The 27,945-nt window shown below is 46.8% G+C and overlaps 2 protein-coding genes across 2 annotated transcripts in view; one reads left to right on the plus strand and one right to left on the minus strand.

Annotated features, from left to right (window-relative positions):
- Positions 1 to 16,400: 16,400 nt before the first annotated feature.
- Map1lc3a (microtubule associated protein 1 light chain 3 alpha) lies at positions 16,401 to 18,105 on the plus strand. Its single transcript, XM_052184026.1, has 4 exons — positions 16,401 to 16,675; positions 16,985 to 17,040; positions 17,134 to 17,240; positions 17,515 to 18,105. Exons 1-4 carry the CDS (start codon positions 16,636 to 16,638, stop codon positions 17,675 to 17,677), a joined length of 366 nt encoding a protein of 121 aa, XP_052039986.1. The 5' UTR covers positions 16,401 to 16,635; the 3' UTR covers positions 17,678 to 18,105.
- Positions 18,106 to 18,269: 164 nt separating this feature from the next.
- Positions 18,270 to 27,945, minus strand: part of Pigu (phosphatidylinositol glycan anchor biosynthesis class U) — a 78,954-nt gene continuing 69,278 nt past the window's right edge. The window contains exon 12 of the mRNA XM_052184024.1: positions 18,270 to 18,674. Coding sequence (XP_052039984.1) covers positions 18,561 to 18,674 — 114 coding nt within the window. The 3' untranslated portion in view covers positions 18,270 to 18,560. The remainder of the gene's footprint in view (positions 18,675 to 27,945) is intronic.

Genomic DNA, 27,945 nt, shown 5'->3' on the forward strand with positions numbered 1-27,945 from the left:
GCTGCTCATCACCCTGCAAACCACCTGTACTTGCCATTACATTTTTGTCTTTTGTTCCTTGTTGCACAGAAAGAGGCTGGTGCTGGTGCTCTTTCTAATTGTAGTTGATCAGACCCTGAATTAGAATACACTGTTTAAGAAAAAAGAATGTTCATGGGCTGGAGTGGTGGCTTTGCAGCTAAAAGTGTATTATCATGCTTGCAAAGGACCAGATTTCAGTTGCCAGTATATATGTCAGACAGCTGACAGCCACCTGTAACTAACTCTAGCTACAGGGGATCCCATACCCTCTTCTGGCCTCCAGGGACACCTGTACTCATATTCATATACCCACTTAGAGACATAACACATAACTTAAAATCATAGAAATGTTCCAAAAGGTTACGGTTGGGCTCACGAGCACACAGCCTGGCATGTGTGAGGCCCTGGGATCAGTCCCCAGAGTCCCATAAACTGGACATGTATCCAGTTAGGGGCCAGCCTGGGATATATGAAGGGGTGCCTTAAAAAGACAGATTCTAGCCAGGTGGTGGTGGCGCACACCTGTAATCCCAGCACTCTGGGAGGTAGAGGCAGGCAGATTTCTGAGTTTGAGGCCAGCCTGGTCTACAGAGTGAGTTCCAGGACAGCCAGGGCTACACAGAGAAACCCTGTCTTGAAAAACCAAAAAAAAAAAAAAAAAAAAAAAAAATCCAAAAAGACAGATTCTGAAGTAATGAAAAGAGTTTGAATTTGAAAGAGAGTTGGAGGGTTGGAGGGTTTGGTAGGAAGAAAGGGAAGAAGGGAAGGGAAACTATATATATATCGTGTCCAAAATAAATTTTACAAAGCTATAGAGATGGCTCAACAGTTCAGAGCACTATGTGCTCTTCCAGAGGACCAAGTTCAGTTTCCAGCACCCAAATGGGGCAGTTCACAAATGTCTGTGGCACGTGTGCATGAACACACACACACTTAGGCTGGAAATGGTGGCTTAAATTAGTAATACCAGCACTCAGGAGTTAGAGGCAAAAAGTTCAAAAGTTTGGGGCCTGGCCCTGGAGGGTTGGAGTGGAGCAGGTAGCTCAGTTGACAAAGGCATCTGCTGCTGAGCCTGATGGTCTGAGTTTGATTTCTGGTTTCTATGTTTGAAGAGAAAACTCTTGAGCTGGCCTCATGGCTGTTATGGCGCGCGCACACGCACGCACACATACAGTTTTATTTTTGTGTGTGCATTATAGGTCAGAGGATAACTTCTGGGAGTCAGTTTTCTCCCTCCACCATGTGAGAGTCTGGTATTGAACTTTTTAAAGGCCAGGGCTACAACATCTCTTTGTGGCCAGACTACACTCCTGGGTAGCACTTATCCCATTTGGCTCTGCCCTGTCTATCTAGCTCAAGTCTGCTAACTGAAGAAACAAAAGTTTACAAACAGCCCTGACTCCCTCAGTTGGGTGCCATCCTGAGGGATTCAGATGTTGCACAAGTCCATCTTATAACTAACAATAAAATTCAGAATATCCTTCAAGACAAAGTTTGCCTCGCCCCTGATCTTTTTTTTTTAATAAAGATGTATTTATGTATAGATGTACACTGTAGCTGTCTTCATACACACAAGAGGGCATCAGATCTCATTACAGATGGTTATGAGTCCCCATGTGGTTGCTGGGAATTGAACTCAGGACCTCTGGAAGAGCAGTCCAGTGGTTAAGAGTGGCTCTTAACCACTGAACCATCTCTCCAGCCCACCGCCAGTGATCTTTTAAAGTGGTAGCACAGTGTAGCTGTTTGCAAGCATGTTGAGATGAAAAGGATAAGGATGCTAAATTCCTTAAAATCTGACAGAGATCTGAATTAATGATTGGCTCATTGTAAGACTAAGCAGGTTCTCCCACCTAACTAGAAACATGAGCCATCCACAGCCTCTTCTACAGTGCCAGGAATCGGTCCTGTGTGCTCAAGCAATAAAATCACTTTACATTAAAAAGGAAAAAGAAAAGCTTAGGGCCAGCTCAGCAGGTAAACTCACTTGCAGGACAACCCTGGTGAGAACAGACTCCACAAACTTGTCCTTAGACACTATAGCATGCACCACTCCCGCCCCCAACACACACACACAGTTTATACCTACATAAGCAAGATTTCTATCTCAAAATAGAAAACAATTCACACTGCTAGTTCTGTTTTGACAAGGCAAGACCAAGTACATCAAAAGCAGCTTGATTTTGTTGCCCACTGTCTGTCTGTCCCACTGGTGTTCTTCCCACCCACATGGGTGAGCGCATTACCTGGGACCTACGCATGGAGACAAGCGCTGTGTGCCCAGTCCACCTCCACTGAGACACAGCCAGTGTCTGAACTTAGCCTTCCTGCCCACCTCAGAGCCATCGCTTTCCCCAGTGTTGCTAAAAGGCTACTAAGCTGGGAGGAAAGTTCACCATACACTGAGTGACTTCTGGCTTGCCTAGCATGCATCTGTACCCCTCTTCTCTGCTTCCCTAAACTGAAGCCAGATGGCCCCCACCTGCTGATTGTGGGTCTCCCAGTGTGAAGCCTTCTAGAAGCCTCCTGTCTTCCACCTACTCCTCCCACAGCCACAGCCTAGGCAAGAGTATGAGACAACATGGCCCCTTGACTGTGGTTCTGCTCCTAGCCTGTTCTTGCATGTGGCCAATGAACCAGGTGTGTGGTTCTGGGCAGGAAACAAGGTGATACTAAGCCTAATTTAACATTCAAATACACAACAAATGGCAAGATAAATTAGGGAATTTGATAGTGTTTTGAATTTTCTGGGGCTCTGAATACCTTTTAATATGCATTTGATTTGAATATCCTACTAGAAGAGCATATCAGGGTGTCTGCTCCTTACTCCGCATCCCTGCTGAGACACTCCATGTGATCGTTTACTCAGCCGTTACTCAGCCAATGCCTACTAAAAATAAGACCAGCTATGCTTGGGCTCTACCCCACACCAATACATTTTAATTCTTCAGAGTAAGCCCTCAGACACTTGTGACCTACTCAAAATAAATAAATGAATAAATTTAGTAAAAAGTATTTGGCATCCCTACAGCATTATCAGAAACTGGAAGAATTTTTATCCCCAAATTTTTGAGAAAAACTAGTGGTTGAGATCAGCCTGGACTAGAGACACATTATCAAAAGAAGAAAAAGAAAATGACACTGTGCCAAAACCAAAAATATCTAAGAAAGGTGGGTGTGGTGGTGCATGCCTTTAATACCAGTCCTCAAGAGGCAGAAGCAGCTGGATCTCTGCAAATTCAAAACCAGTCAGGGCTACACAATAAGACCTTATCTCAAAATAAACAGATATAGACAATAATAAGTCAAAAAATTTCAAATTAATAATGTAAGAACACAGAACTTTGGGATACTATAAAATAGATTTTAAAATATGCCTCCTGCTGGGCAGTGGTGGCGCACGCCTGTAATCCCAGCACTCTGGGAGGCAGAGGCAGGCGGATTTCTGAGTTCGAGGCCAGCCTGGTCTACAGAGTGAGTTCCAGGACAGCCAGGGCTACACAGAGAAACCCTGTCTTGAAAAAAACCAAATCAAAAAAACAAACAAAAAATATGACTCCTATGCCAGCTCTAGAGAAAACACTGAGATCTGAAAAGGAGACTAAACACACCTAAGAAGGCTTAAGGAGCAAATAAACAGGAACACCAAATCAGAAGAAGCCTAACAGGGCAATAAAATGAATGGGCTTAATATTCATAATATAAACAGTCTCAACTTCTCAATGGAGACACACAGACTAACAATGGATCAGGAAATAGGATCTATCTTTTGTTGCCTTCAAGAAACACATTTCACAATCAATGAAGGCAGAACTTGGCTTGGTTAGGGTTTCTATTGCTGTGATAAAACAGCATGACCTTAAAGCAACTTGGGGAGGAAAGATTTATTTCCTCTTACAGCTTATAGTCCATTATCCAGGGAAGTCAGGACAGGAGGTCAAGGCAGGAACCTGGAGGCAGGAGCTGAAGCAGATGATGCAGTGTAGGAGCACTGTGTAGTGGCTTGATCTCTGTAGCTTGCTCAACCTTGTTTCTTTCTTTTTTAATTTTTATTTTATGTGCATTGGTGTTTTGCCTGCATGTATGTTTGTGTGAGGGTGTCAGGTTTTGGTGTTACAGACAGTTGTGAGCTGGCATGTGGGTGCTGGGAATTGAACCTGGGTTCTCTGGAAGAACAGTCAGTGTTCTTAACTGCTGAGCCACCTCTCCAGCCCTCCACCTGGGTTCTTATAGCACCCAGGGGTGGCATCACCAACACTGAACTGGGCCCTCTTACATCAGTAATAAATAAAGAAAATGCCCCATCCGAGTTGGAGGGAGGGGTTCAGTAGTTGGGAACACCAGCTGCTCTTCTACAGGACCTAGGTTGGATTTCCAGCACCAACATGGCAGTTTACAACCATCTGTAACTCAAGTACCAGAGGATCCAATGCGCCCCTCTGGTCTCCATGAGCACCAGACACACATGTGACACAGACATTCACACAAAGTAAATAATTTTTAAAAATATAGTCTACCAAACTGAAAAATCTAAAAATTTAAAAATCTAAAAATGAATACACACGCATACACACACACACACACACACACACACACACACACACACATACACACACACACACACAAAGCCTAAGTTAAATCAAGATAAATAAAATAATCTTAAGTAGATTTGTAACACCCATTGAGACAAAAACAGTAATTAAAACTCTCCCATGCGGTCTGGTTTTGACATAACTAGAGTCATTTTGGAAGAGGGAACCTCAGCTGAGAAAATGCCCCCAACAACAAACTGGCTTGTGGATAAGCCTGGGGTGCATTTTCTTGACTGGTGTTTAATGTGGGAGGTCTCAACATACTCTGGGCAGCAGCACTCATGGGCTGATGGTCTTGGGTGCTGTGAGAAAGCAGGCTGGGCAAACCATAGGGAGCAAGCCAGTGTACAGCACTTTTCCATGGCCTCTGTCAGTTTATGCCCTGACTTCCTTATGTAGAAGTATAAGCAAAATAAACCTGTTCCGCAAGTTGTTTAAGTTCATGGCGTTTAATCACAGCAATAGAGACCCTCAACTGAAAAAAGCTCAGAGCCAGATGGGGTCAGTGCAGACCAGACCTCAAAGCAGGATTAACAACAATACTCTTCACCACCTGGAGAGATGGCTCAGCGGTCACGAGCACTGACTGCTCTTCCAGAGGTCCTGAAATCAATACCCAGCAACCACATGGTGGCTCACAACCATCTGTAGTGGGATTTAATGCCCTCTTCTGGTGTGTTTGATGACAGTTAGTGTTCTCACATACATAAATAAAATCTTAAAAAAAAAAAAAAAAGGAGGGAGAAAAGTGAAGGGTGTGCCCAGCAGTTCCACTCTTAAAAAAACAAAACAAAACAAAACCCAATACTCTTCAAACCATTCTGCAAAATGGAAGGAGCATTTCCAAATTCCCTCTACAAAGCCAATATTACCATGACACTAAAACCAAGCAAAAAGGAAAAGAAAAAAATTACAGGCCACTATCGCTGATGAACAAATACAAAATTTCTCAACAAGGTACTTACAAACTAAATTCAAGAACATATCAAAAGGATTATCTATCGTGATCAAGTTGGATGGTTCAACATATAATCACAGTTCACCACATAACAGACATCTCACTAAGGCAGAAAAGGCCTTTCACAAAATCCAACATCCATTCACTAAGAGAGCAGGGTTACAGGGGACATATCTCAGCACAACAATATACAAGAAGATGTAGGCAATATATATTCCATTTAAAATGTGTTTTAGAAACTGACAGAGATCTGCCTGCCTCTGCCTTCCAAGTGCTGGATCAAAGGTGTGTGCCACCACTTTCTGGCAGGAAAGCACGGTACTTTACAGGAAAGACCCCAACAGCACAGGCATTAAGACCAACATTAAATGATACTTTGTGAAACTAAAAAGGTTTTGTACAGCAAAGGACACACTCACACAAGTAAAGAGGCAGTCTACAGAATGAAGAAAAGAAAATCTGCCAGTTATACATCTGACAGAGGGTTAGTATTTAGAAAATATAAAGAACTCAAAATCAAACAAGCAAACTAACAATCCAATTTAAATATGGGACATGGAACTCAACTGAGTTCTCAAAAGATGAAATACAAATGGCTGGGAAAAACTATTTTTCAAGACAGGGTTTCTCTGTGCAGGCCTGGCTGTCCTAGAATTAGTTTTGTAACCAGAACTAGTTGGCCAACCAGGTTGGCCTCAAACTCATAGAGACCTGCCTGCCTTTGCCTCCCAAGTTCTGAGATTAAAGGCATGCACCACCACCATCACCCAGCCAAGAAACACTTTTTAAAAATGTTGAACATCCTTAGCCAATAGGGAAATGTAAACTAAAACATGTCTGAGACTTCATCTTACTCCAAAGAGAATGGCTAATACAAAACAAATGGTAGCTAGTCAGGCCTGGTGGCTCCAGACAGGGGAGCACTGGCCCCTGGTTCTAACACTCCATAAGGAGCAGGCAGATCACTATGAGTTCAAGGACAGCCTGGTCTACATAGTTTCAGGACATCCAGGGTTATACAGTGAGACCCTCCTGCTGAGACAACAAAATACAAATGGTAAAAAATGCTGCTGTACATTTGTGGGAACACAACACTCATCCCCTGCTATACATTTGTGGGAACACAACACTCAGCCCCTGCTGTGCATGTGTGGGAACACAACACTCAGCCCCTGCTGTGCATGTGTGGGAACACAACACTCAGCCCCTGCTGTGCATGTGTGGGAACACAACACTCAGCCCCTGCTATACATTTGTGGGAACACAACACTCAGCCCCTGCTATACATGTGTGGGAACACAACACTCATCCCCTGCTGTGCATGTGTGGGAACACAACACTCAGCCCCTGCTGTGCATGTGTGGGAACACAACACTCATCCCCTGCTGTGCATGTGTGGGAACACAACACTCAGCCCCTGCTGTGCACGTGTGGGAACACAACACTCAGCCCCTGCTGTGCATGTGTGGGAACACAACACTCATCCCCTGCTGTGCATGTGTGGAAGCACAGCACTCATCCCCTGCTCATGGGGCTGCTTCCACTCGGATCTCAGCATGGAAGTTCCTCAAAAAGCTAGAAAGAGACCTGAGGTAAGAGCCCGTTCTACACCCCGTTACACACTCAGAAGACCAGTCTCTCCTAGCGTACTCTAGAGATACCTGCTCACTGATGTTTGTTGCTGCTCTACTCACAATAGCCAAGAAACAGAAACAAAGCAGTTGTCCATCAACTGATGATACACTTACACAACAGATTATGACTTATCTATTAAGAAAATTGAATTATAAAATCCACAGGTAAATGGACAGAGCTGGAAACAATCATTCTGAGTAAAGAAACCCAAAACCAGGAAGACAAATGTCCTGTTTTCTCTCAACAGTGGATGTTAGCTTTAAATCTTCAGACATGTGTATTTCTCTTGCAATACTCAGGAAGGTCAGCAAAGTACTAAGCGTCATATTCAAGGGAAAGGCGATAGGCTGCACTGGTATCAAGGAATCATGGAATAAGAAGGGTTAGATTAGGTTAAGGAAGTGGAGGGTGAGGTAGAGGACATGACAGAGCAAGAGATAAATAACACTGATGACCTTTTGAAAAAAGCTACTACTGCAGAAGCCCCCCTCCCAAGTCTACCCCCCTACACATACAATTACATACACATACACTACCCCCGCACACATATACACACACACACACACATACACATACACACACACACACACTAGTTAAAATCAGGTTACCATGTTAACAGGACAATACATCCTAGACATCAGAGGCTAACAAAAAATCCAGTGCCAGGTATGAGTGGCTTCTATTGACCTGGTTGGCCACTGAAGTCCCAAATATTACAGGACTGCTACTGCTCTCCGTGGCCCTCCAGACGGCACTGCTGAAGACAGCGCATCCTTCAGTATGCTTACGCATTGATCACAGAACATGTCAAGAATCAAGCTGATGCAGACCTGGAAGCTTCATCCCCAAGATTAGTTAGCTTTCACAGTCCAGAGGTGCTGTGCGAGTTACTGGAGGAGAAAAGTTATCAGTCACACCCAGCTAGGAACTGCAAAAATGTCTGTCTGGAAATACAGGCCCCCTGGCTTACTGGCGGCCCAAGCATCACGTCAGGAACCAGCCACTCTATGATCTGATCTGAATCACTCTCTACAGGATGAAATGCACGCCTGTCAACATAAGCCCTAGGGAGAGCCCACTGCTGTCACACTGCCCAATGGACATAGAATTGAACCCAGTCCTAATGACTTGTGGTCTATCCACTGATTAATGGACTTCATTATCTGAGAAATTCTAATTGCAATAGATTGTGATTAATACAGAGACTCACAACTGGCCAAATTGCACAAAATAGGAAGACTATATAGAAAGCTCAGACCTGCTATGCACATATATAAGGAAACATATACAATGCACCCCCGTCTCCCAAGGCTAAGGGATCATTGCAGAAGAGGTGGAAGAAAAAGTGTCACAGCCTGAGACAGTGGGTGACTACAAGGAAACATCCTTTGGACACAGCAAGGCAGCTGCCCATGTAAACTCATAACGGCTACAATAGCATGTTCAAAACCTGTCCAATTCCAAGGCACACAAAATCATATCAAGGACGGGGAAATTCGCAATCCCATTCCAGGCCATGAAACTACTGGCCACTGTCAACTGCTGGGAGAGGAAGCGGCAATTTTCTCTAAGAGTGTACCCCCTGATAATGGTAATTTGGCAGTGCTCCAGTAGAAGGCCACATGTCCAAGAATATTAGACACCACAAAATTGGCCTTGGAGGCTTAAAAATAATGCCACAAACCTGGGTGGGCAGAGAAGGGGAGGCAAATTATGGAGGAACATAAAAGAAGATCTACGAAACACTCAGAGAGGCTGAAGAAATGGCTTCTCTGCTGTTAGGATTACTTGCTTTTGCAGAGGACACAAACTTGAACACTGGCACTCATATCACAACCACAACAATGGTTCACAACCGCTTGTAACTCTAGTTCCAGGGATCCAATACTGTCTTCTGGGATCTGTGGTCACATGTATACACATGGTATACATATGGACATACATGAAGTGAACTCTCAAAGAACAAAAATTAATTGTGTGTGGTGTGCATGTGTGTGTGTGTATGTGTGTACATATGTGTGTGGTGGGGGTATTGCCACAGTGCACATGTGGAGGTCAGGGGACAATCTGTGGGAGTTGGTTCTGTCATCATACAGGTCCTAGAGCTCAGACCGTCAGTCTTGGCAGCAAGTGCCTTAACCAACTAAGCTTGCTGGTAACTTCTAGATTTATCATGTCATATACCCTAGCCCATTAATCTCATCTACTTAGGAGGCTGAGACTGGAGGATCTGGAGTCCAAGGTTTGCCCAGGCTTCAGAGAAAATTCAAAGGCCAGGTTGATTAACTCAGTAAGGCATTGGTATACAATGTAAAATAAATAAATAAATAAAAATAAAAAAAAGTCAAGAGGCAAAGGAGGGTGGATTTCTGTGAGTCAGAGGTCAGCCTGGACTACAGAGTATGTTCCAGGACATCCAAGGATTCATAAAGAACCTGTCTTGGGGGTTGGAGGAGGCTGGGAATGTAGCTCAGTAAGACCAAGGCTAGGGTAGGTTACATGAGACCGTGGCTCCGCCCAGTGCTCAGAGTCACAGCCGAATGCTGTTAAGGAAAGCCAGGGTTCTAGCACTTAAAGGCAAAGAGCTCCAAGCCCAGCTTGGTGATACACACTCAGTCCCAGAACTCAGGAGACAGAGACCGGTGGATCTCTGAATTCAAGGCCAGCCTGGTCTACAGAGTGAGTGCTAGGGCAGCCAGGGCTACACAGAGAAACCCTGTCTTGGAAACAAGTGAGTTCAGAGAACTCACTCACCAGAGCGTGAAGAGGAAGAGAATGTGAGAGAGAAGCGCTCCAAAGGCCCCACCTGTTCCAGGGAGCAAGATGAGTCAAGGGGCCACCCACACTGTTTGAACTGGGACGGAATTCAGCTGCAGAAAACCAACAGTGGCTTACACTGGTGCTAGCAAGATGGGTCAGCTGGTAAACGTGCTTGCCACAAAGTGTGATGACCAGAGTTCAATCCTCAGGACCCACCTGATGGAGAGAAGCTTCTCCTGCAAGTTGTTACTACACACATACACACACACAATTAAAAGTTACTTTTGGTTGATCTGGTTACAGTCCAGAACTCAGGTTCCTTCTAACTTTCAACTCTGCGACAGGTAATAATCCTTTTCTTTTGTTTTTTTTTTATTTTTGGGTTTTTTGTTTGTTTGTTTGTTTGTTTGTTTGTTTATTTGTTTGTTTTTCAAGACAGGGTTTCTCTGTATAGCCCCAGCTGTCCTGGAAATCACTCTTGTAGAAGAGGCTGGCCTCGAACTCAGAAATTCGCCTGCCTCTGCCTCCCAGAGTGCTGGGATTGCAGGAGTGCGCCACCACCGCCTGGCAATAGGTACTAAGCCTTGATGTCACTCACCCAGACAGTGTAGCTCTCCCTGCGGGCAGTCTGCATCAAAGCCTGGGTTCAGGCTCCAGCACTGCACAGTCTGGATGTGGAGGGACACAGTGTGATCCCAGCCTTCACTCAGGAAGTGGAGACGAAGGTCAGGAGTGGGAGGCTGGTGTGAGCTCAGGAAACCCTATCCAACTTTCAAACCTGGCAGGCATAGTCCACACGCTGGTGAAGACCTGGTACAATAGATGGCCAAGGTCTCCGCAAGCTCCAATCAGCACTTTCTCCCAGTGGTCTAGTTATTCAAATGTAATCACCTTGCTTTCCTGAGCGGCAGAGCTGGGAAACAGTCCTCAGCTGGCTGAACTTGACCAGGAATGGGGAAGGAGGCAGAGAAGCAGGCAGCCGTGGGAATCTTGCTTGGGTAAAAGTAACTTTTATTCTCCTGTTGGTCATCTCCACGGCTGCCTACCTCCCTCTCCTAATGCAGGCCTGGAAGCCTCCAGCCTCTGTACAATCTAACCTAGGCCTAGAATGTTTTCAGCCTCTGAGACTTACCACTGAATAAGTTCACCCTTTCTAGTTCTTTCTGAGTATGAATGGCTGAGATGCCTCCCCAAACTGGTTCAATCTGTCCCCCCCTCCCAGACGCTCCTCTTCAGCTTGAGGTTCAGCTTGGCCTCAAACTAACTCTAGCAATCTGTTCTAATCTTCTGGCTTCTCATTCTTTGGCTCCTCTGTCTTCACCTGTCTAACTTGTTCTCTCCAACCTGACACTGTAAAACTCCCAATGAAACTGCCTCCTTCTTCTCTACCCTTCTCTCTGCAATGCTTCCCTTTTCTCTCTTGAGAGTTGGGCATGACCTATTCTGTCAAATCCTCTGATTGGTCACTTTGTTTGCCACTCAATGAGACATCACTTTCAAACATGGGTGCTTCATTCTACAAACTAATTTACAGGCAGGCAGGAAGCCCTGATGTGGCATTAAAAATGGCACAGTGGTGGAATATAGCCCACAGAGGGGAAAGGGGTCCCTAGAGGTCACTCACTGCCTTGCTTCATCCTACAGGAATAATGGTGGACAGGTGAAAAGCTTGAGGGCCACCTAGAAGTCTCAGAGTTGGGGGTCACAGTCCCACTAAGATCAGGGTCAGGATGAGATATGAGAGAGCGAAGGATTAGCTGGAAGCACCGGTTAGTTAAAGGGGTTAGGAACTCTCTTTGACTTGTCGATTTTGAGCAGCCCCAGGCTCAGGAACCTTGTTCAAGAGGCAGGGCCTGAATCTGTGACACGGGGAAAGGCACCTACATGGTAGCTCATGACCATCTCTAAACTCCAGTTTCAGGTGCTCCAATGCCCTCTGCTGGCCTTGTGGGCAACAGGCATGCAAGTGGTACTCAGACATGCAAGCAGGCCAAACAGCCATATGCCATAGGAGTAAATGTGCTATTAGCATATTAAATTTAAAATCCTAGTCAGGCAGCGTTTTTGTTTTGTTTTGTTTTCATTTGTTTTGTTTTTTCAAGACAGGGTTTCTCTGTATAGCCCTGGCTATCCTGGAACTCCCTCTGTAGACCAGGCTGGCCTCGAACTCAGAAATGCACCTGCCTCTGCCTCCAAGTGTTGGGATTAAAAGCATGCACCACCACCGCCTGGCTTTTTGGTCTTACAAGACAGGGTTTCTCTGCGTAGCCCTGGATGTTTGTCCTGGAACTCACTCTGTAGACTGGGCTGGCCTTGAACTCAGAAATCTGCCTGCCTTTGCCTCCCAAGAAGACTGACAGCTCTTCTGAAGGCCCTGAGTTCAAATTCCAGCAACCACACGGTGGCTCACAAACATCTGTAATGAGATCAGATGCCCTCTTCTGGTGTGTCTGAAGATAGCTACAATGTACTTACATATAATAAATTAAAAAATCTTTAAAATAAAAATAAACAAACCACAAAACCTTTTGAGTTTAAGAAGCAGGACACAGCCTGGCATGGTAACACATGCCTTAACCAGGCAGTGATGGTGCACGCCTGTGATCCCAGCACTCTGGGAGGCAGAGGCAGGTGGATTTCTGAGTTCGAGGCCAGCCTGGTCTACTGAGTGAGTTTCAGGATAGTCAGGGCTATACAGAGAAACCGGCTCAAAAAACAAAAAAAAAAAACAAAAAACCACATGCCTTTAAACTTGGGGCTTAGAAGGCAGAGGTGGGTGGATCTCTCTGAGATAGTGGTGACTCTGGACCAGGAGGCAGAGGTGGAGAAAGTCACCTCTGTCAGATTACAGAACTATCTCAAAAGTCTAAGCAACACGACTTGAGGATGTGCTGTGGGAGCACAAAGTCAAGAATGACCGAGGTTTGGAGTACATATGGGAGTTTGTTCTGGGCAAGTCAAACTTAAGGCATCCATAAACAATTCACTTAAAAAACTTGGGAGGCCAAGCTACTGAATTCTGGAAGATGGGTGGCCCAGCGACCAAGGGAGGCAGCACACTGGTGTCAGGTGGATCAAGTGTAGAGTCTGACAAGAGACAGGTGTGACCACTTCTCCCAAGGCCACAGCCGACCCAGTTCTTCCAGCTCCCTTACGGGCTGCAGGAACACTCCATCTCCTGTGGCACTGTTTGTGAGGTTTGTCCACTCAGTCATAGCTCTGTACCAAGGGCACATTGGGGCCCTCAGGCCAAGTATGTCAAAAATCAAACAACACTGTGGTATGCAGTGCCATGCAGGCTGAAGCTGCTCTCACAATGCTGCAGAACTGAGTAGCTGCCAGAGCCCAGGGCACTATGACTACACCTTTAGTCCTTGTCACAAGTTTTGTTGTTGTTGTTGTTTTTGTTGTTGGTTTTTCAAGACAGGGTCTGGTCTTTGTCACTTATAATGATGTCTGCTGATGTCTGCTCCCTACTTAAGAGTCTATTCTGTTATAACAAGATATTATTGAGACAGGGTTTGGGTTTGTAGCCCAGATTAGACTTGAAGTCACATGATCCTCTGATCTTAGTTTCCAGAGCTCTGGATTACAGGTGTGTCACCATGCCTAGCCTACCAAAAGCATTTTTCTTATTTTGAGATAAGGTTTTGCATGAACCAAACTGACCTTGAACCTTGATCCTCCTCCTGCCTCTACCTCCCAAATGCTAGGACTGTAGTCATTCACAAGACAGTTCAGCCTTTCATAACCTCAGAATGGAAAAGGTCAAAATGATCTCTTCCTAGAGAATAATTTCATCACTTAGAAGGGACACTCAATCCTTTAATAACCTTAGCCTTACTGTCTTTGTGTGAATTTTCTATCAATTTCTTCTCTTGGTTTTCTCTGTATGCATCTGGTACTTTTTTGTTTTGCTTTTTAAACACTTATACTGTTTGTATTCACAAGTCTGAGGGTCAGAGATCAATTTGCAGAAACTGGCTCTCTCCTTTTAGCAGACAGGTTTCAGGGACTGAACTCATGTGGTTAGGTTTGGCAGAAAGCGTCTAGAGTCATCTCACTGGCCCAAATTTTATGTTTTTATTAACTTTTTACTTACAACGAAAAGAAATGGGTCTTACATTTCACACATATGGTATACCATTCCCCTGCCGTCCTCTTGTAAACACGATGGCCTTCCTCCATACTTTTCTTGGCCAGTCCTAAAATTTGGGATGACAGGCAAGTGCCACCATGTCCAATCTATGTGAAGCTGGGATCAAACCTAGGATGTCCTGCACAGGAGGCATGCACTCTACACACTGAGCTACATTCCCAGCACTTGGTGTTTTTATAGGTGAGTAGAAGATTCCTACAGCTCAAGCCAGGCAGTGGTGGTGCACGCCTGTAATCCCAGCACTCGGGAGGCAGAGGCAGACAGATTTCTGAGTTTGAGGCCTGCCTGGTCTACAGAGTGAGTTTCAGGACAGCCAAGGCCACACAGAGAAACCCTGTCTCAACAACAACAACCCTCGACACCGCCCGTCCCCCCAAGTCCCTCCAGCTCTGCTTCTGTGCTGTTTACCATCCTATTTGCTTTCCTACATAACCTGCTTCTGGCTTCCATGGTTCAGAGCCCTTCACTACCCGCCTTTCAGTATTTAAAACCTTATTTTTTATATTTCTATTCTCCTAATGACCCCTCCTGTTGTGTCTGACTTTTTTTTTTTTTACACTTAATCTATTTACTGTGTGGAAGTAGTTCTTCTACCACCACAGACAGAAAGTATTTTAATATTTAAAATATTTTTTAAAAAGTTCTTTCCAGGTTCAGTAGAGAGATGTCCTGAGACAGATTTAGTAATCCTGTCACTTGCTGAAAGAGAAGCCGGAACACTGAGGAGACCCAGCAGAAACCCTCAAAATAAAGGCTAATCCTTGCACTAACAGACTTTCTGCAAGGGGAAGGTGTCTAAGATTAGTAGAGGCACTAAATAGGATTTAAGGTCATAATTTAGGAAGGTAATTCTACGTCCCTGGGCTGCCACATACTAGGAGTTTAGCTATTGGAGAAGGCAGTAAGTGGTATCTAAGGACCGGTTGAGTCACTTGCTAGGGAGAGCCTCTAGGATCCCACACACCCCGAAAATTGAACTCATGTCCTCATGCTTGCAGGCAAGCACTCCACCTGACCAAGCAGACAATAACCAAAATCTTTCCAAACAAACCCAGCTCCCTAGAACATTTAAAAAGCAAAACAAAATCTAAAACACAAGGTCTCACTATCTAGATCAGGTTGGCCTTGAACTCAAGAACTCATCCTGTCTTTGCCTACAGAGTGCTGGGATTAAGGAGTATACCACCACCCAGCCTCTTTAAGGCAAATTTAGCTGAATTCTTGTGACCTTAGCAACTTGTTGTACCCACAACCACTACTATTTATGCCCCTATTAAGTAGTTGTTTAGAGTTACTTAAACATGCATCTGTTCATTTGGGTACCAGTTCCCATCGAATTTCTTCCCTTTGAGTTGTATGTTTCTGAAGTGCAAACTTTAACTTTTTCCAAGCAATAGTCCTTTGTAAATTCTTTTGTTTTATCCTTTTTCTTCCTTATTTCAACTCTAGCCCATCCTTCTGCCTCAAATTCACACAGAGCCAGCTACATCTGGCATTGATCCTGGCTTTTAATCAATTTTTAAAGTTCTTCAAGGGTCTGCCTCTTAAGTGTCCGTGTGTGCTCTCCCTCTATCCCCTCCACCTCTAGAAAAAAACTGAGCTATTGAACTTACGCCTCACATCTGCGAGTCAAGTATCCTACCCTGACCTGAATAACATTTCAAGACCATACTTCTTCCTATCCTACCAAGGGGCTCAATCTGTAAATTCTGACTTCGTGTGTTGTCAATTCCTAATGTTCTCTATCTCATGGTTAACCACTTCTGATATAGCCTCCCATTCAGTGATTCTCTCCTGCTTTATCTAAACCGTTTATTAATGTTTTATAATGCTTTCTATGGCTGTTCCAGAGTTCTTTGAAGGCCTGGGTGAGGGTTTAGAGCGATGGCTTGGCAATTAAGAGCCCTTGCTGTTATTACAGAGGACCTCAGCTTGATTCTCAGCATCGCTAGTAACTCCAGACTAAGGGTATCCGACGCTATGTTCTGGCTCCGCGGACTTACACGTAAAAACTTTTAAAACCCCGGGTGTTCCATCCTCTCTCCACGCCACCTTCGTTCTCTAATGCTAAAGTCGGTAGAGGCCCCGTGAATTACTCCGCAGCGTAGAGAGGCTTGATGGAAGCGACAACTGCCTAGCTTCAGCGCCTGAGGAGCCAAGGAGACGAGCCTGTGCCATCGTGACGTCACAATACTGTGACGCGCCCTGGAGCTCCGCCTCCTTACGGCCTGCGCCGGGAATCCGGGCTGTCTGCGCCGTGGCGTCACAGGTCCAGGCAGGCGGGTTTTCCGTCGGCCCAATGGGAGCGGCGCGCCGGCCTCCCCTTTAAGGAATGTTGTGACCTGACGTCACCCAGGCGAGTTACCTCCCGCAGCCGCCACCGCCGGGTTCAGCGCGAGCCCCGCAGCCCTTGAGCTCGAGCCCCGGAGCCCCCGGCGCGCCGAACCGCAGCCGCATCCCTGAGCCGCGCGCCCCGGAGTCCCGGCTGCGCGCCCCGCCGGGCCCGCGCGATGCCCTCCGACCGGCCTTTCAAGCAGCGGCGCAGCTTCGGTGAGGCCCTGGGGTGAACTGCCATCGGGGACCGAGGGATGGGGGTGCCAGTCGACCCCGATTGCCGCAGATGACGTCAGCCCCATGACGTCAGGCACAGGCCGGCCGGACCCTGGGTGGAGAGGCCATAAGGCCTGGCAGGGTCGTCCACCTCTCTACCCGGTCCCCCGGTGGAGGGCTGTGGGGCCGACGGCCCCGGGGGCGGGCGCTGGGGCGGGGCGGGCCCGGGGCCGCCCCTCGGGGAATCAGCGAGGCGGAGTCGCGGGAGGCCTCAGTACCGCTGGGCCTCACACAGAGCTCTGTCCGCAGCCGACCGCTGTAAGGAGGTGCAGCAGATCCGCGACCAGCACCCCAACAAGATCCCGGTGAGTCTTTAGCCCCCCACCACCCCCCGGCCACGCCCTGCCCTGCCAGGTCCCGCCCCTGACTTACGAGTCCCCCGCCCACTCCACTCCCAGGTGATCATCGAGCGCTACAAGGGTGAGAAGCAGCTGCCGGTCCTGGATAAGACCAAGTTTCTGGTTCCTGACCATGTTAACATGAGCGAGTTGGTCAAGATCATCCGGTACGTGGACAGCCTCCTACAAGTCTTGGGTGGGGCAGGGCCAGGTTCCACTAGAAGGGATGGAGCGGGTAAAGGGGACATGATTTGGGACACCCGACCCCTGTTCTAGGAGGCTGGGGAAAGGTCAAGGTCGGGGTTGCGGTGATCTTCAGTAAAGAGGTGAGAGCCTCTGGCTGAGATGGACCGAAAGTGAAGATTCAGAATCATTTTGGGAGGGTCACCCAGGCCTCCATCAGGCGGCCTCCTCACCTGGCATGCCCACCTGCCTCCACAGACGCCGCCTGCAACTCAACCCCACGCAGGCCTTCTTCCTGCTGGTGAACCAGCACAGCATGGTGAGCGTATCCACACCCATCGCTGACATCTATGAACAGGAAAAGGATGAAGACGGATTCCTCTACATGGTCTATGCCTCCCAAGAAACCTTCGGCTTCTGAGTCAAGAGTAGGGGTGGGGGGTGGCTGGGAGTTCTGGTCAGGTTCTCCCCAGGGAGGTCCTGGCTCCTAAACTAAGCTATTTGAATCCCCAGTGGATTAGGCAGAGATGTGACACCCCCTTCCCCCCAGGTAGGGGCCACCAGCCAGCCTACCACATCCTGGGTAGGTCATGGGCCAGTCATGTTAGGGTTGCTCTTTTGGATTCTGGCTGGGTTAGGAGTGGGCAGGGAGCAGCATCCCTGCTCTGTGGGGTTTGCAGTTTTTTAGGCCCTTGCCTGTCTGCCCATCTTGCCCCTCATCCACCGGAGGCTTTGCCTCCTGCCAGGACCTGCCCCACCCCTGACAGGCTGGCTCCCCTTGTCCTGACATGGTATATGGATCTGTGGTCATTTCCTCTGCAGAATAAAGATTGCTCAGGCCTGCCTGGCCCTTTGCCTCCAGCTGCTTGCTTGGGAGTAGGGAGGGCTGCTAGGTGACGTGTACACATGCTCCGTCAGAGACACGGGCCTGTGTCCTTACTACAGGAGACTACCTAGTATTGGGGGCCAAGCTTAGTCCGCTCTGGGAATACATGTCATCAGAACAACAACAATGAAAAAAAGACCCACACATTTATTAAGTAGTCACAACCTATAAAGCCCTGCTCACCGGCTGCTTCCTTTCTGTGCACAGTCACAAAGTGGGGGGTCCAAGTGGGGTGCTCCTAGCTTCTCCCCATGGGCCTTTGTTGCCAACTTTGAGGCCCCTTTGGTGCCAGAGATTTGGAACCCTGGACTTGACCGTCTTCTGCCTGAGGACTCGCCTGCTGGCAGCTCTGGATGAGGGACCTGGCCCGGCTTCTGGCCCTCCCCCTCTTGTCCATGCAGCTCTGTGCCAGCCAGGGCTACTTGAGCACAAGCATGGCCTCAGTGCCGTCCTTGGCAGTCAAGTAGAGACCATGTGTGAGGTAATACTCCCGTCGCAGGAAGGCATAGAAATAGTCAGAGACGAGCAGGATCTGGCAAGGAGAGAGAGAGAGTGAAAGCCACAGGGCACCTTACTGAATACTACCCTCTGCCTCAGACAGGCAGGTTAGTGCCTGCCTGGCATCTCCCAATCTGTAAGCCTGCCCAGGGCCCTCCTTCCCTCTTGGCACATACAGAAAGATCTTAGCGGTCACCTGGAAGCTGTGATTTCTACCTTCTGTACTGTCTGGTTTACACCTCTGTCCATGAGAATCCAGACCAGTATTCTTACAGTGGTGCATGCACCTTGCCTCTCCCCACAGGCGTTCCCCATCTATTCCCCCACCCCCCAGAGAAACTGTCTACCCAGCAACTCAGGACAGAGAACACAGCCCAGGAATCCTACCTTGAAAACACAATTTGTCAGGTGGTGGTAGTACATACCTTTAATCCCGGCACTTGGAAGACAGAAGCAGGCAGATCTCATTCTCAGAGGTCTGACTGCTTCTGTCTCCTGAGCACTAGGACTGAAGGCATGTGCCACCATCAATCTATTGCCAACATTACTAACCTGTAAAAAAGTTATTTCCAGCTGTGACTGGTATGATTTTCTCTCCTTTGACCTAGCCAGCTCACCACTGATGAGTTGTGAATTCTGATTTTGCATGTGTTCCTCACCTACCCTGACACAGAGTCTGGGTGAAAACCTCAGGGCTCAAGGTCAATATCTACTGCCTAAACCAGGCTGACCTACAGCTGCCTGGCCACTTGCTGATATGCTACAGGGCCCTGTGTCCTTTTGTCACACACTTAAGGGTTTTTACCCCAAGTCCAGCCCTCCAGGTATGGCTTTGGTTCAACTACTTGAATGCTTCCAGCCTCAATTTCCCTATTTGTAAGATAGGTCTTTAGCCCTCCAACTAGAGAATGGCAGGAATGAGTCCAGAGACTGTCTGGTTTTGGCCCCTCCAAAGGTCTTCTTAGCTGCTCTCCTATCTTGAGAAAAGTATATAGCATTCCAGGACAGGGCTCAGAAGACCTAGATCCTTGGTTTAGGTCAACTTCTGACCTATCTCCCTCTCAATAAGTACCTGCCATGTTTAGACTTTAGTCTCCCTGTGTGAACTAAGAGGTGGTTTGTGCTAGTACCCTTGGATCCCCTAAACTTTTTAGAACTGTGGTATCTCCGGTACTGTACATGCCCTCCTTTGGTGAAGCAGGACACTCCCCTGCCAGCTCCAGTTACTGCAGTCTTATGCATGTTAGGCTGAGTAGGGCTGTAGACTTTGGGGTCAGTGTGCAAAAGAGACAAATCCTGTTCCTGCCACAGGCTCTATTTAGGGTGACAGCAAACTAAGATTGTTGGCTCCTTTTGATTTTTGTAGTCAGTCTGAGTTGGGGCAGGTAAATGTCACAGTGGCAGAAGCACTCAGGATCCATCCTTAGCAGAAGAGCATTCCCACTAAGTACCACACAGTTGAATGTGAAGTTGCAGTTGGAAAGAGTTTGTCAGGAGAGAGGTTAAGGGGTCAGGATCTAATCTAGGGAAGGTGAGCCTACTACAGATGAAGCGGAGATCGGTACTGACTAGGTCAAAATGCTCCAGGCAGAGGGAACACCAAAGATCCTGTGGTGAGAGAGGCAGTGCAAGGAAATGATGTAATGGATGGCAGGACCAGCTGCAGGGTCGTGGAGCTCGTAAGAGTCGGAAGCATGAAAAGCTTCTGGGAGAACTCAGGTCAAGTAGTAACATGATCAGATTTGTGGTTTGAAAAGCTCCCTCTGGCTGCCTGGCACTGGAGAGGGTTTGAAAGCAGGGGGCCCTGGGAAATGTCTGACATGGTAGTTACAGGGATGGGTAATACTTGCAATAGCAGCAAGTATTTTTAACTGCTGAGCCATTTCTCCAGAACCCTGGGGATTCTTGAAAAACAAATGAACAAAAAGCACAAGTGTCAATCTCAGGACAAATATCAGATAACCTCACTGAGTGAGGAGTCCTGCCTGGTGTTCCATAAGCCTGTCAAAGTTATGAGACATGAGGACACAGAGCAGAGGACACTGGGAGACATGACCAAGTATAACGTGGTCCCCTAGGTGAGTCCTGGAAGAAGCCATGACTGGAAATGTCCCAGTGAAGCCTCCCGTTCAGCTAATGGTACTATCCCCAGAGGGTTCTTAATATAACAAAAGTTCTGTGAATTTAAGATGGAAACCACAAAGGAAAAAAGAGAAGACTGCACAGCACCTCTCTGTACACTCTCTGAAACCTGTGACACTAAGACAGTTCTCCAATGTAAAGGTTATCTAGACAAACCAGACACAACAACACAATTGTGGTCTTTTTTGTTGTTGGGTTTTTTGGTTGAGTTTTGTTTGTTTTGTTTTAAAATAGAGTTTCTCTATGTAGTCCTAGTTGTCTTGGACTATTTGTATCGACCAATGGAATCCTCCAGCCTTTGCACTCCAAGTGCTGGGATTAAAGGTGTGTGCCACTATACCCAGCTTGTTTGTTTTGAAACCCACTGTGGCCTTCAACTTTGTATCAGAGAATCTCCTTAAACTTCTAAACCTGCTTCTATTTCTCAGACGCTGGGGTTACAAGTATGTGCCACAAGTCTGTTTTTATGCGGCACTGGAGATCAAATCCATGGCTTTCTGCATGCTAAGCAAGCACTGTAAGAGTGTTAAGGGAATATTCTCAGTCTGGTTGTTTGTTTCTTTGGGACTGTCTCAATATCTAGTCTGAGGTGGCCTGACACTTATTGTATAGCCAGGAAGAAGGTGGAGGCAGGTAGATCATGCAATTCACTGTCACCCATGGTTACATAGTGCATTGAGGCCAACCTGGTCCACATGTGAGAACACAAGGAACCTCAAAAACATTTTTGTGGGTAAGACATGGTGAAGAATACTTATAATTCCACCATTAAGGAAGCAAAGGAGAAAAGATCCTTCTAAGTTCTAGCCCAGCCTAGACTACAAAAAAATGGTAAAATGTGGCTTTGGCAAATACATGTCTAAAACCTGCATTTTCAATTATATTAATTCTGTGCAAATGAAGTATAAATATTTAACTCTACTTAATGATGTAAAAGCTGACATTTTAAAAAAAAATTTATTTATTATTATATGTAAGTACACTGTAGCTGTCTTCTGACACACTACAAGAGTGAGTCAGATCTCATTACGGATGGTAGTGAGCTACCATGTGGTTGCTGGGATTTGAACCTGGGACGTTTGGAAGGGCAGTCAGTGTTCTTAACCACTGAACCATCTCAGGTTAAGGCACCTGCTTAACCCTCTGTCTTAACCTTAACCGTAACAAGCCTGAGACCTGAGTTTATTCCCAGAAACTACATGGTGGGAGGAGAGAACTGATTCCTAGAAGTTCACACACACACACACACACACACACACACACACACACACACACACGAGCAGGGCCTGCTGCTGAGCACTTCAGAGGTACCTGGTCTACATGAGACTCAAAAACAAAAATAGTAAGGTAAAAACCCAGAATGGCAGTAAACTAAACAAAAGATGGCTTAAGAGACAGCTTTGTAACCAAGAAAATACTGCAGAGTGTTACCACTAGGGTCTCTGTGGTTGGCACGTGGGTGTGCAGTGTTTCAGGGTTGGTGTGAGAGAAAGTGTAGACAAGGGCCTTACTCCTTGGACATACAATCTTGAGTGTTGCAGCTTTAGGTGGCTGCTGTGGCCACAGAGAGAGGATGGAGCTTGGCTCCTCAGAGGAAAACTTGGTCCTGGGCTTTCCATTAATATTGCAAAGAGAGCCTGCTGGTAATGGCACACACCCTTTTTTTTTTTTTTTAATTTTTATTTGTTTATTTGAGAAAGGTTTCTCTGTATAGCCTTGGCTGTCCTGCAACTCACTCTGTAGACCAGGCTGGCCTTGAACTCAGAAATCCGCCTGCCTCTGCCTCCCAGAGTGCTGGGATTAAAGGCGTGTGCTACCACTGCCCAGCACAGGTGCACACCTTTAGTCTTAGCACTCAAGAGGCAGTGGCAGGAGGATCTCTATGAGTTCAAGACCAGCCTGATCTACAGAGCAAGTTCTAAGACAGCCAGAGCTACACAGAGAAATCCTGTCTCAAGAAAACCAACCAACCAACGAACCAAACAAACAAACAAACAAGACTGCAAGGAGGAAGGTCTTCTCCCCAGAGGTGCTAGGATTCACCCTGCTCACAGCCCTTTGCCTATTCTGAGTAGGAAGTATTTGGGGAGGGAAAAGCAAAAGCATTTGTAAGTTAGTAATTGGCTTCCTGTTCTTTACATTTTATTTTCATTGTGTATAAAATGAAAGCAATAAAAGCTCTAGCATATTACCCACCACAGTGGTCTTCCCTAATCCAAACCTATGATTTAGGGGCACAAAAATATGCCTGTCCCTCTGCTTTCAGAGACCTGAGGCCTGTTTTTGGCGGCTGCCCTGCTTGTGGCTGATCACCCAGCCTCTCCCTTATGTTCTATTTCTGTACTCCCAGACTTTCTACAGAGCCCATTTTAACCATAACACAGCCACTCTTTTCTTTTTTGGGGGAAGGCAGGATCTCACTATGTAGCTTTGCTTAGAACTTGCTAGGTAATTTCCCTTGAACTAAGAGATCCATTTGCCTCTACTTCCTGTGTTCGAGGCTCAAAGGAGTATAGCACCACCTCTGGCACCCACACAGGAACCTATTGGCAGGGATGCAGGTTGGAGGGTCTCCCTGATAGAACTTCTTGGTCCCCAAAAGACCTCTTTTTATTGTTTTACTGCTTTTGAGACAGTCTCACTCTGTGGTCCAGGCTGGCTTGAACTCAGTGTGGTCTACCTGTTTCAGCCCCTGGGATGCTCAGATATAGGCAGGTAAGCCTCTGTACCACGCCCGGTTCCTGAGGAATCTTCTGGGCTATACACACATGCATCTGCTGACAGGAACCCCTGCAGCTTCTCTGCCCACATGGCTGTCTGCTCAACAGCCACCATAATACCTCCACACTCAGTTGTATGACCACAGAGGGTGGGGGCTCTAGCTCTGAAGCCTTAGGCTTGCACAGGGCTCACACACTGGCTGCATGTGATGGTTCTTAGCCTTTTGGCATTACCCTTCAGGCCTGGCTTAGAGAGACTTCAATTCCTCTTCTTGGCAATCAGAAAGGCCCCAGGGCTGTTCTCTGGACTGTGGTGGAGACTTTATGAGACAGCCAAGGCCATAGTGGATCTATGAAAACTGAAATGAGACTCAGAACATGCTTCAGCACAGATGTGACAGAAATAAACATTTTCTAAGCATCTGTCCCTGGCCAGGTCCTCCTGTGACTGGGGCCCATTTATAACCCAGGGTCACAAAGTATAAGAGAAAAGTCAGGCTATGCCATCAGTGCTGCCTGTCTACACCCATCTTTCCATCATCTTACCCCTCTGAGGCTTGCTCAGCGTTGCCCTAACAAATACTCTGTGGGTTGTTCTCCCCAGTTCACAGCTCTGTTACTCTACTGGATTCTTTTTGGAAAAGGCAAATAAGTTTGAGACTTCAGAGCCAATCGGTTTATCCACCTTTGACCAATCATCCTCTGGACTGCAGCCCCCTGGAAACACAGATGTGATCCCTTCAGTATGTCTTGACTCCCTAGGCTGCTTCTGTTGGAGACACTGACACTCTTGGGGACTTCAACTGGTTGCCATAGTTGGCAAACAGCTGCTTCCTTGGCCACCTGCCTAGAGTCTAGGCAAGCAGAAGCCGGAGGAGGGTGGCAGCTGACTGTGGAGCTGAGCTCTGGCCTACCCACTCACACACCCAAACAGACGCTGCAAAGGATGGACAGTAAACAGCTTCACCTTCCAACTCAGGGAGTGTGGTGTCACAGGCCCTCACCTGAGGTGGAGACAGGAGGATCAGAAAGTCAAGGCCATTCTCAGCCACTTAGTAAGTTGAGGCCAGCCTGGGCTATAAGAGAGTCTGTCTCAAACACAAAGGAAATGCAAGATCACTGAACTTCAAGTCAATGTTATCAGGAAGGAAGGAGTCTCAAAAACATTCTTGTCCAACATCACGCTGAGTCTTTACAGCCACCTTCCCTGTGAAGAAACCACAGTATAGACTTTCAAGAGACTACATCAGCATTCTCCACACCAGAATTCCAGACTGAAACCTTTTTTCCTCCTGGCAGTATACAGTTTGCAGAGTCTGGATCCAATCATATTTATCCTTGGTTGAGAACTAATGGCTTGGCCTGAACCTCAGCAGAATGAGGTCCTCAGGGGCCAAGTAGCTCTGACCACTGCAACCCTGATATGTTCTCATTCTGTCAGAAAGCACAGCCAGTGCTACACAACCTCTAGCAGCACAAAGCATTACTCTCTTCCTCTGGTTTCCTTTCTCTCTTTCTTCCCCTTTCTCCTAGAACCCCCTGGAGTCTACAGGTTCCCCAGAACTGCATTTAGAAAGCACTTCCCTGAGAAGCACTCCAGGCCTGGCTCCTGGCTCTATGCTCCCGGCCCCAGGCTGACCCCATCACACTGTGTAGCCCTGCTTGTTTATTTTTCCTTCTCTCCACTACACACTGATCCGTAGAAGGGAGGAGGCTATGTCTCCTTCACGACAGGGTAACAGTGCTGTAGAGAGCAGCAGTTCTGTGCACGAAGCACGATGAACTCTCTCTTGCAGGCCTCAAACAAATAGGAGGCTCCTCTCATATACAAGCAAAGGAAGCTTACCAAAGGTGTGTCCCCCCCTTCGCCCCTAACCCCCCATCCCCTCCTCCCCCCCAGACAGGGTTTCTCTGTATAGCCCCGGCTGTCCTGGAACTCACTCTGTAGACCAGGTTGGCCTTGAACTCAGAAATCTGTCTGTCTCTGCCTCCCAAGTGCTGGGATTAAAGGCATGCACCACCACTGCCCAGCCCAAAGGTGTTTTCTTAAGAGAAACTAGTTGATACATCCACCATAATGAGCACACACATACATATACACTCTCCATGAGTACAAAACACTTGGAAACAAGTGGAGAAAGACTCGGAAGGGCAAACCAGCACGTGACCCAGATGACAGAGATCCTGGGGCCAGCTTGCAGTAACTTGCCTTAAGCATAAGCCACTATCAACTACGATTTTAAAGTCTGATTCCACAAGTTCTCCGTTCCTAAATTTATTTAGGGTGATTGAGACACTTTAACTTTTTCTTTTAGAAAAGCCAAATTCATGCAAGCTCTTTGTGTATGGGGGGGTGTACATAAGTCACTGATCAATTTGTTATACATATAATTCCAGCATTTGGGATGTAGAGGCACGAAGATGAGGAGTTTAGGGCCAGCTTCAGCTATGGAGCAAGCTAGAGGTAAGGCTGGGTACAGGAGACCCGGTCCAAAGACTTTAAATAGGAAAGAAAAAAGAGATTTTTGGCCTGAATACTGCCCTAGGAGTTTGCTGCATGTACCTGAGAGCACACTCTTCACATTCCACACACCAGCAGGTGACTGAAGGCAACAATAGGACTCACAGGTCATACCAAACCCACACAACACTGTATGATGTGGGGTTATCACCCTGGAATCTGAGAAGTTAAGTCACCTGCTGAAAATCACCACTGAGGGAACTGTATGAGTCCTCAAGCAACCAGCCAGACATTTCAGTCTTCTCTCTCATACTCAAGCACGCACACACACACAAGCACACAAGCCTCATTAGATAGTTTGCTATTGTCATTTCCTGTTACTGACTCTGAGGTAAGGGTAATTACCAAACTTACCACATGATGTAAAAATACTTAATGGCCCCAAGAGGGAAAACAGAGCTTTAGTCACTAGAGTGCTTGCTGGGGCAGCTAATAATCAACATATATCCATTCTGTAATAGGACCTGGCATTTTTTGAGGTGTTTTATGCATTCTATATAAATAAAACTGAGTCTGTCAATAATAGTTTGGGCTCTGGGCATCTATTTGGAATCTATTTGGAGGCCTTTTGTCACTCTGAACAACTCTTATCTGCCTGTACCAGGGAGGGAAGGAGGAGGCCAGATGAATACAGCTTTCCTGGGTACAAAGGCGTCATAAGAACAGGCTGTGGTGCACAGATGTCCCCGAATGCCTGATATCTCAGTAGAAATGCCAACACAGAAGCAGGACTGGGCTTGAGTGTGGAGGACATGAAGAGGCCAGGCTTGGACAGAGGGAAGAGGGTAGAGACAGCTGCAAACCAACTTTGGCACCTCCACCTTTCCCTCCCGACCCTCACAACCCCTTGCCCCCTCACTTTTTCCCTTCCTGAGGCAAGGTCTTGGTATGTACAGACTAGCTTGACCTCCCCATGAAGCTTGGGCTGGTTTGAAACTGAGGACCATCCAGCCTCAGCCTCCCAAGTGCTGGGATTACAGGTATTAGCCCCCACTCCCTGTTTCCCTTCCCTCCTTGCTTTCCAAGTCTGAAGGACCCAGTTACTACTCTTAGTACCCCCCACCTCTCAACAGAGAAGCCATCTTGTTCCTACTAGATTCTTCAACCAACCCTGTGCATCTTTGATCTCCACATACTTGTCATGGCACATGCATCACATACGTCATACATGTAGTGATAAATAAATGATATTAAATAGACAGCAAGGCAGGAGAACTTCATGAGACCTAAGGTGGTACCAAACTAATGAGAAAATTCTAAATGCCCCATATCTATACCCAGTGGCTCCACAGGTCCAAGGACAGGGGCATATCCCCTTCCTGCTGAGGGTCTCTTTTCTTTAGCCAACACTCCAGGTTAATAATCTTTGTTTTATTTTCATTTTATTTTGTTTTAGTCTTTCTATATATTCTAGGCTGGGCTTGAACTGAGTAATCCTCATACCTCAGCCTCCAAAATACCAGAATACAGTTTTGTGCCATCAAACTCAGCTCAGGACAATAAATGATATGTTTAGAGTAGCAGCCTAGTAAACCAATGTTCCTTCCTGACACAGTCTTTTACTGATCTGGTGGTAGTGGCGGTGGCAGCAGCAGCAATGGCAGCAGCAAAACTCAAGGTCAACAACCTCCAAAAACATTTAATCCAAGGAGCTCTCTATGGTCAGAGTTCAGTCCTACAAAGGCCAATGACAGGTATGTAGGTGGCCTAACAGTCTACCAGCTTAAGGGGTCACCTCGGCTGGCAGGCACAATCTGAATAACAACTTGCTAATATCTTCCAAAAATAGAACATTCACATGCCTTCTGATTCTGCAAATGCTACCACTTAAAATCTACCCTAAAAGCACTGCTATATACGTATGAGCTATGTAGGAGAATACAAAAGCCTCTTCCATTTCAAGTAGCTAAATGACCAGAAGC

Source organism: Apodemus sylvaticus, chromosome 5 (assembly GCF_947179515.1).
Source record: "Apodemus sylvaticus chromosome 5, mApoSyl1.1, whole genome shotgun sequence".
In the NCBI taxonomy this organism is placed as follows: domain Eukaryota; kingdom Metazoa; phylum Chordata; class Mammalia; order Rodentia; family Muridae; genus Apodemus; species Apodemus sylvaticus.

What these genes read in the sequence shown, in the direction of transcription:
- Map1lc3a (XM_052184026.1), top strand. Translation starts at nt 16,636, where the DNA reads ATGCCCTCCGACCGGCCTTTCAAGCAGCGGCGCAGCTTCG. An exon ending in AGCACCCCAACAAGATCCCG is followed by an intron (nt 17,041 to 17,133) that starts GTGAGTCTTTAG and finishes CTCCACTCCCAG; the next exon opens with GTGATCATCGAGCGCTACAA. An exon ending in GAGTTGGTCAAGATCATCCG is followed by an intron (nt 17,241 to 17,514) that starts GTACGTGGACAG and finishes CTGCCTCCACAG; the next exon opens with ACGCCGCCTGCAACTCAACC.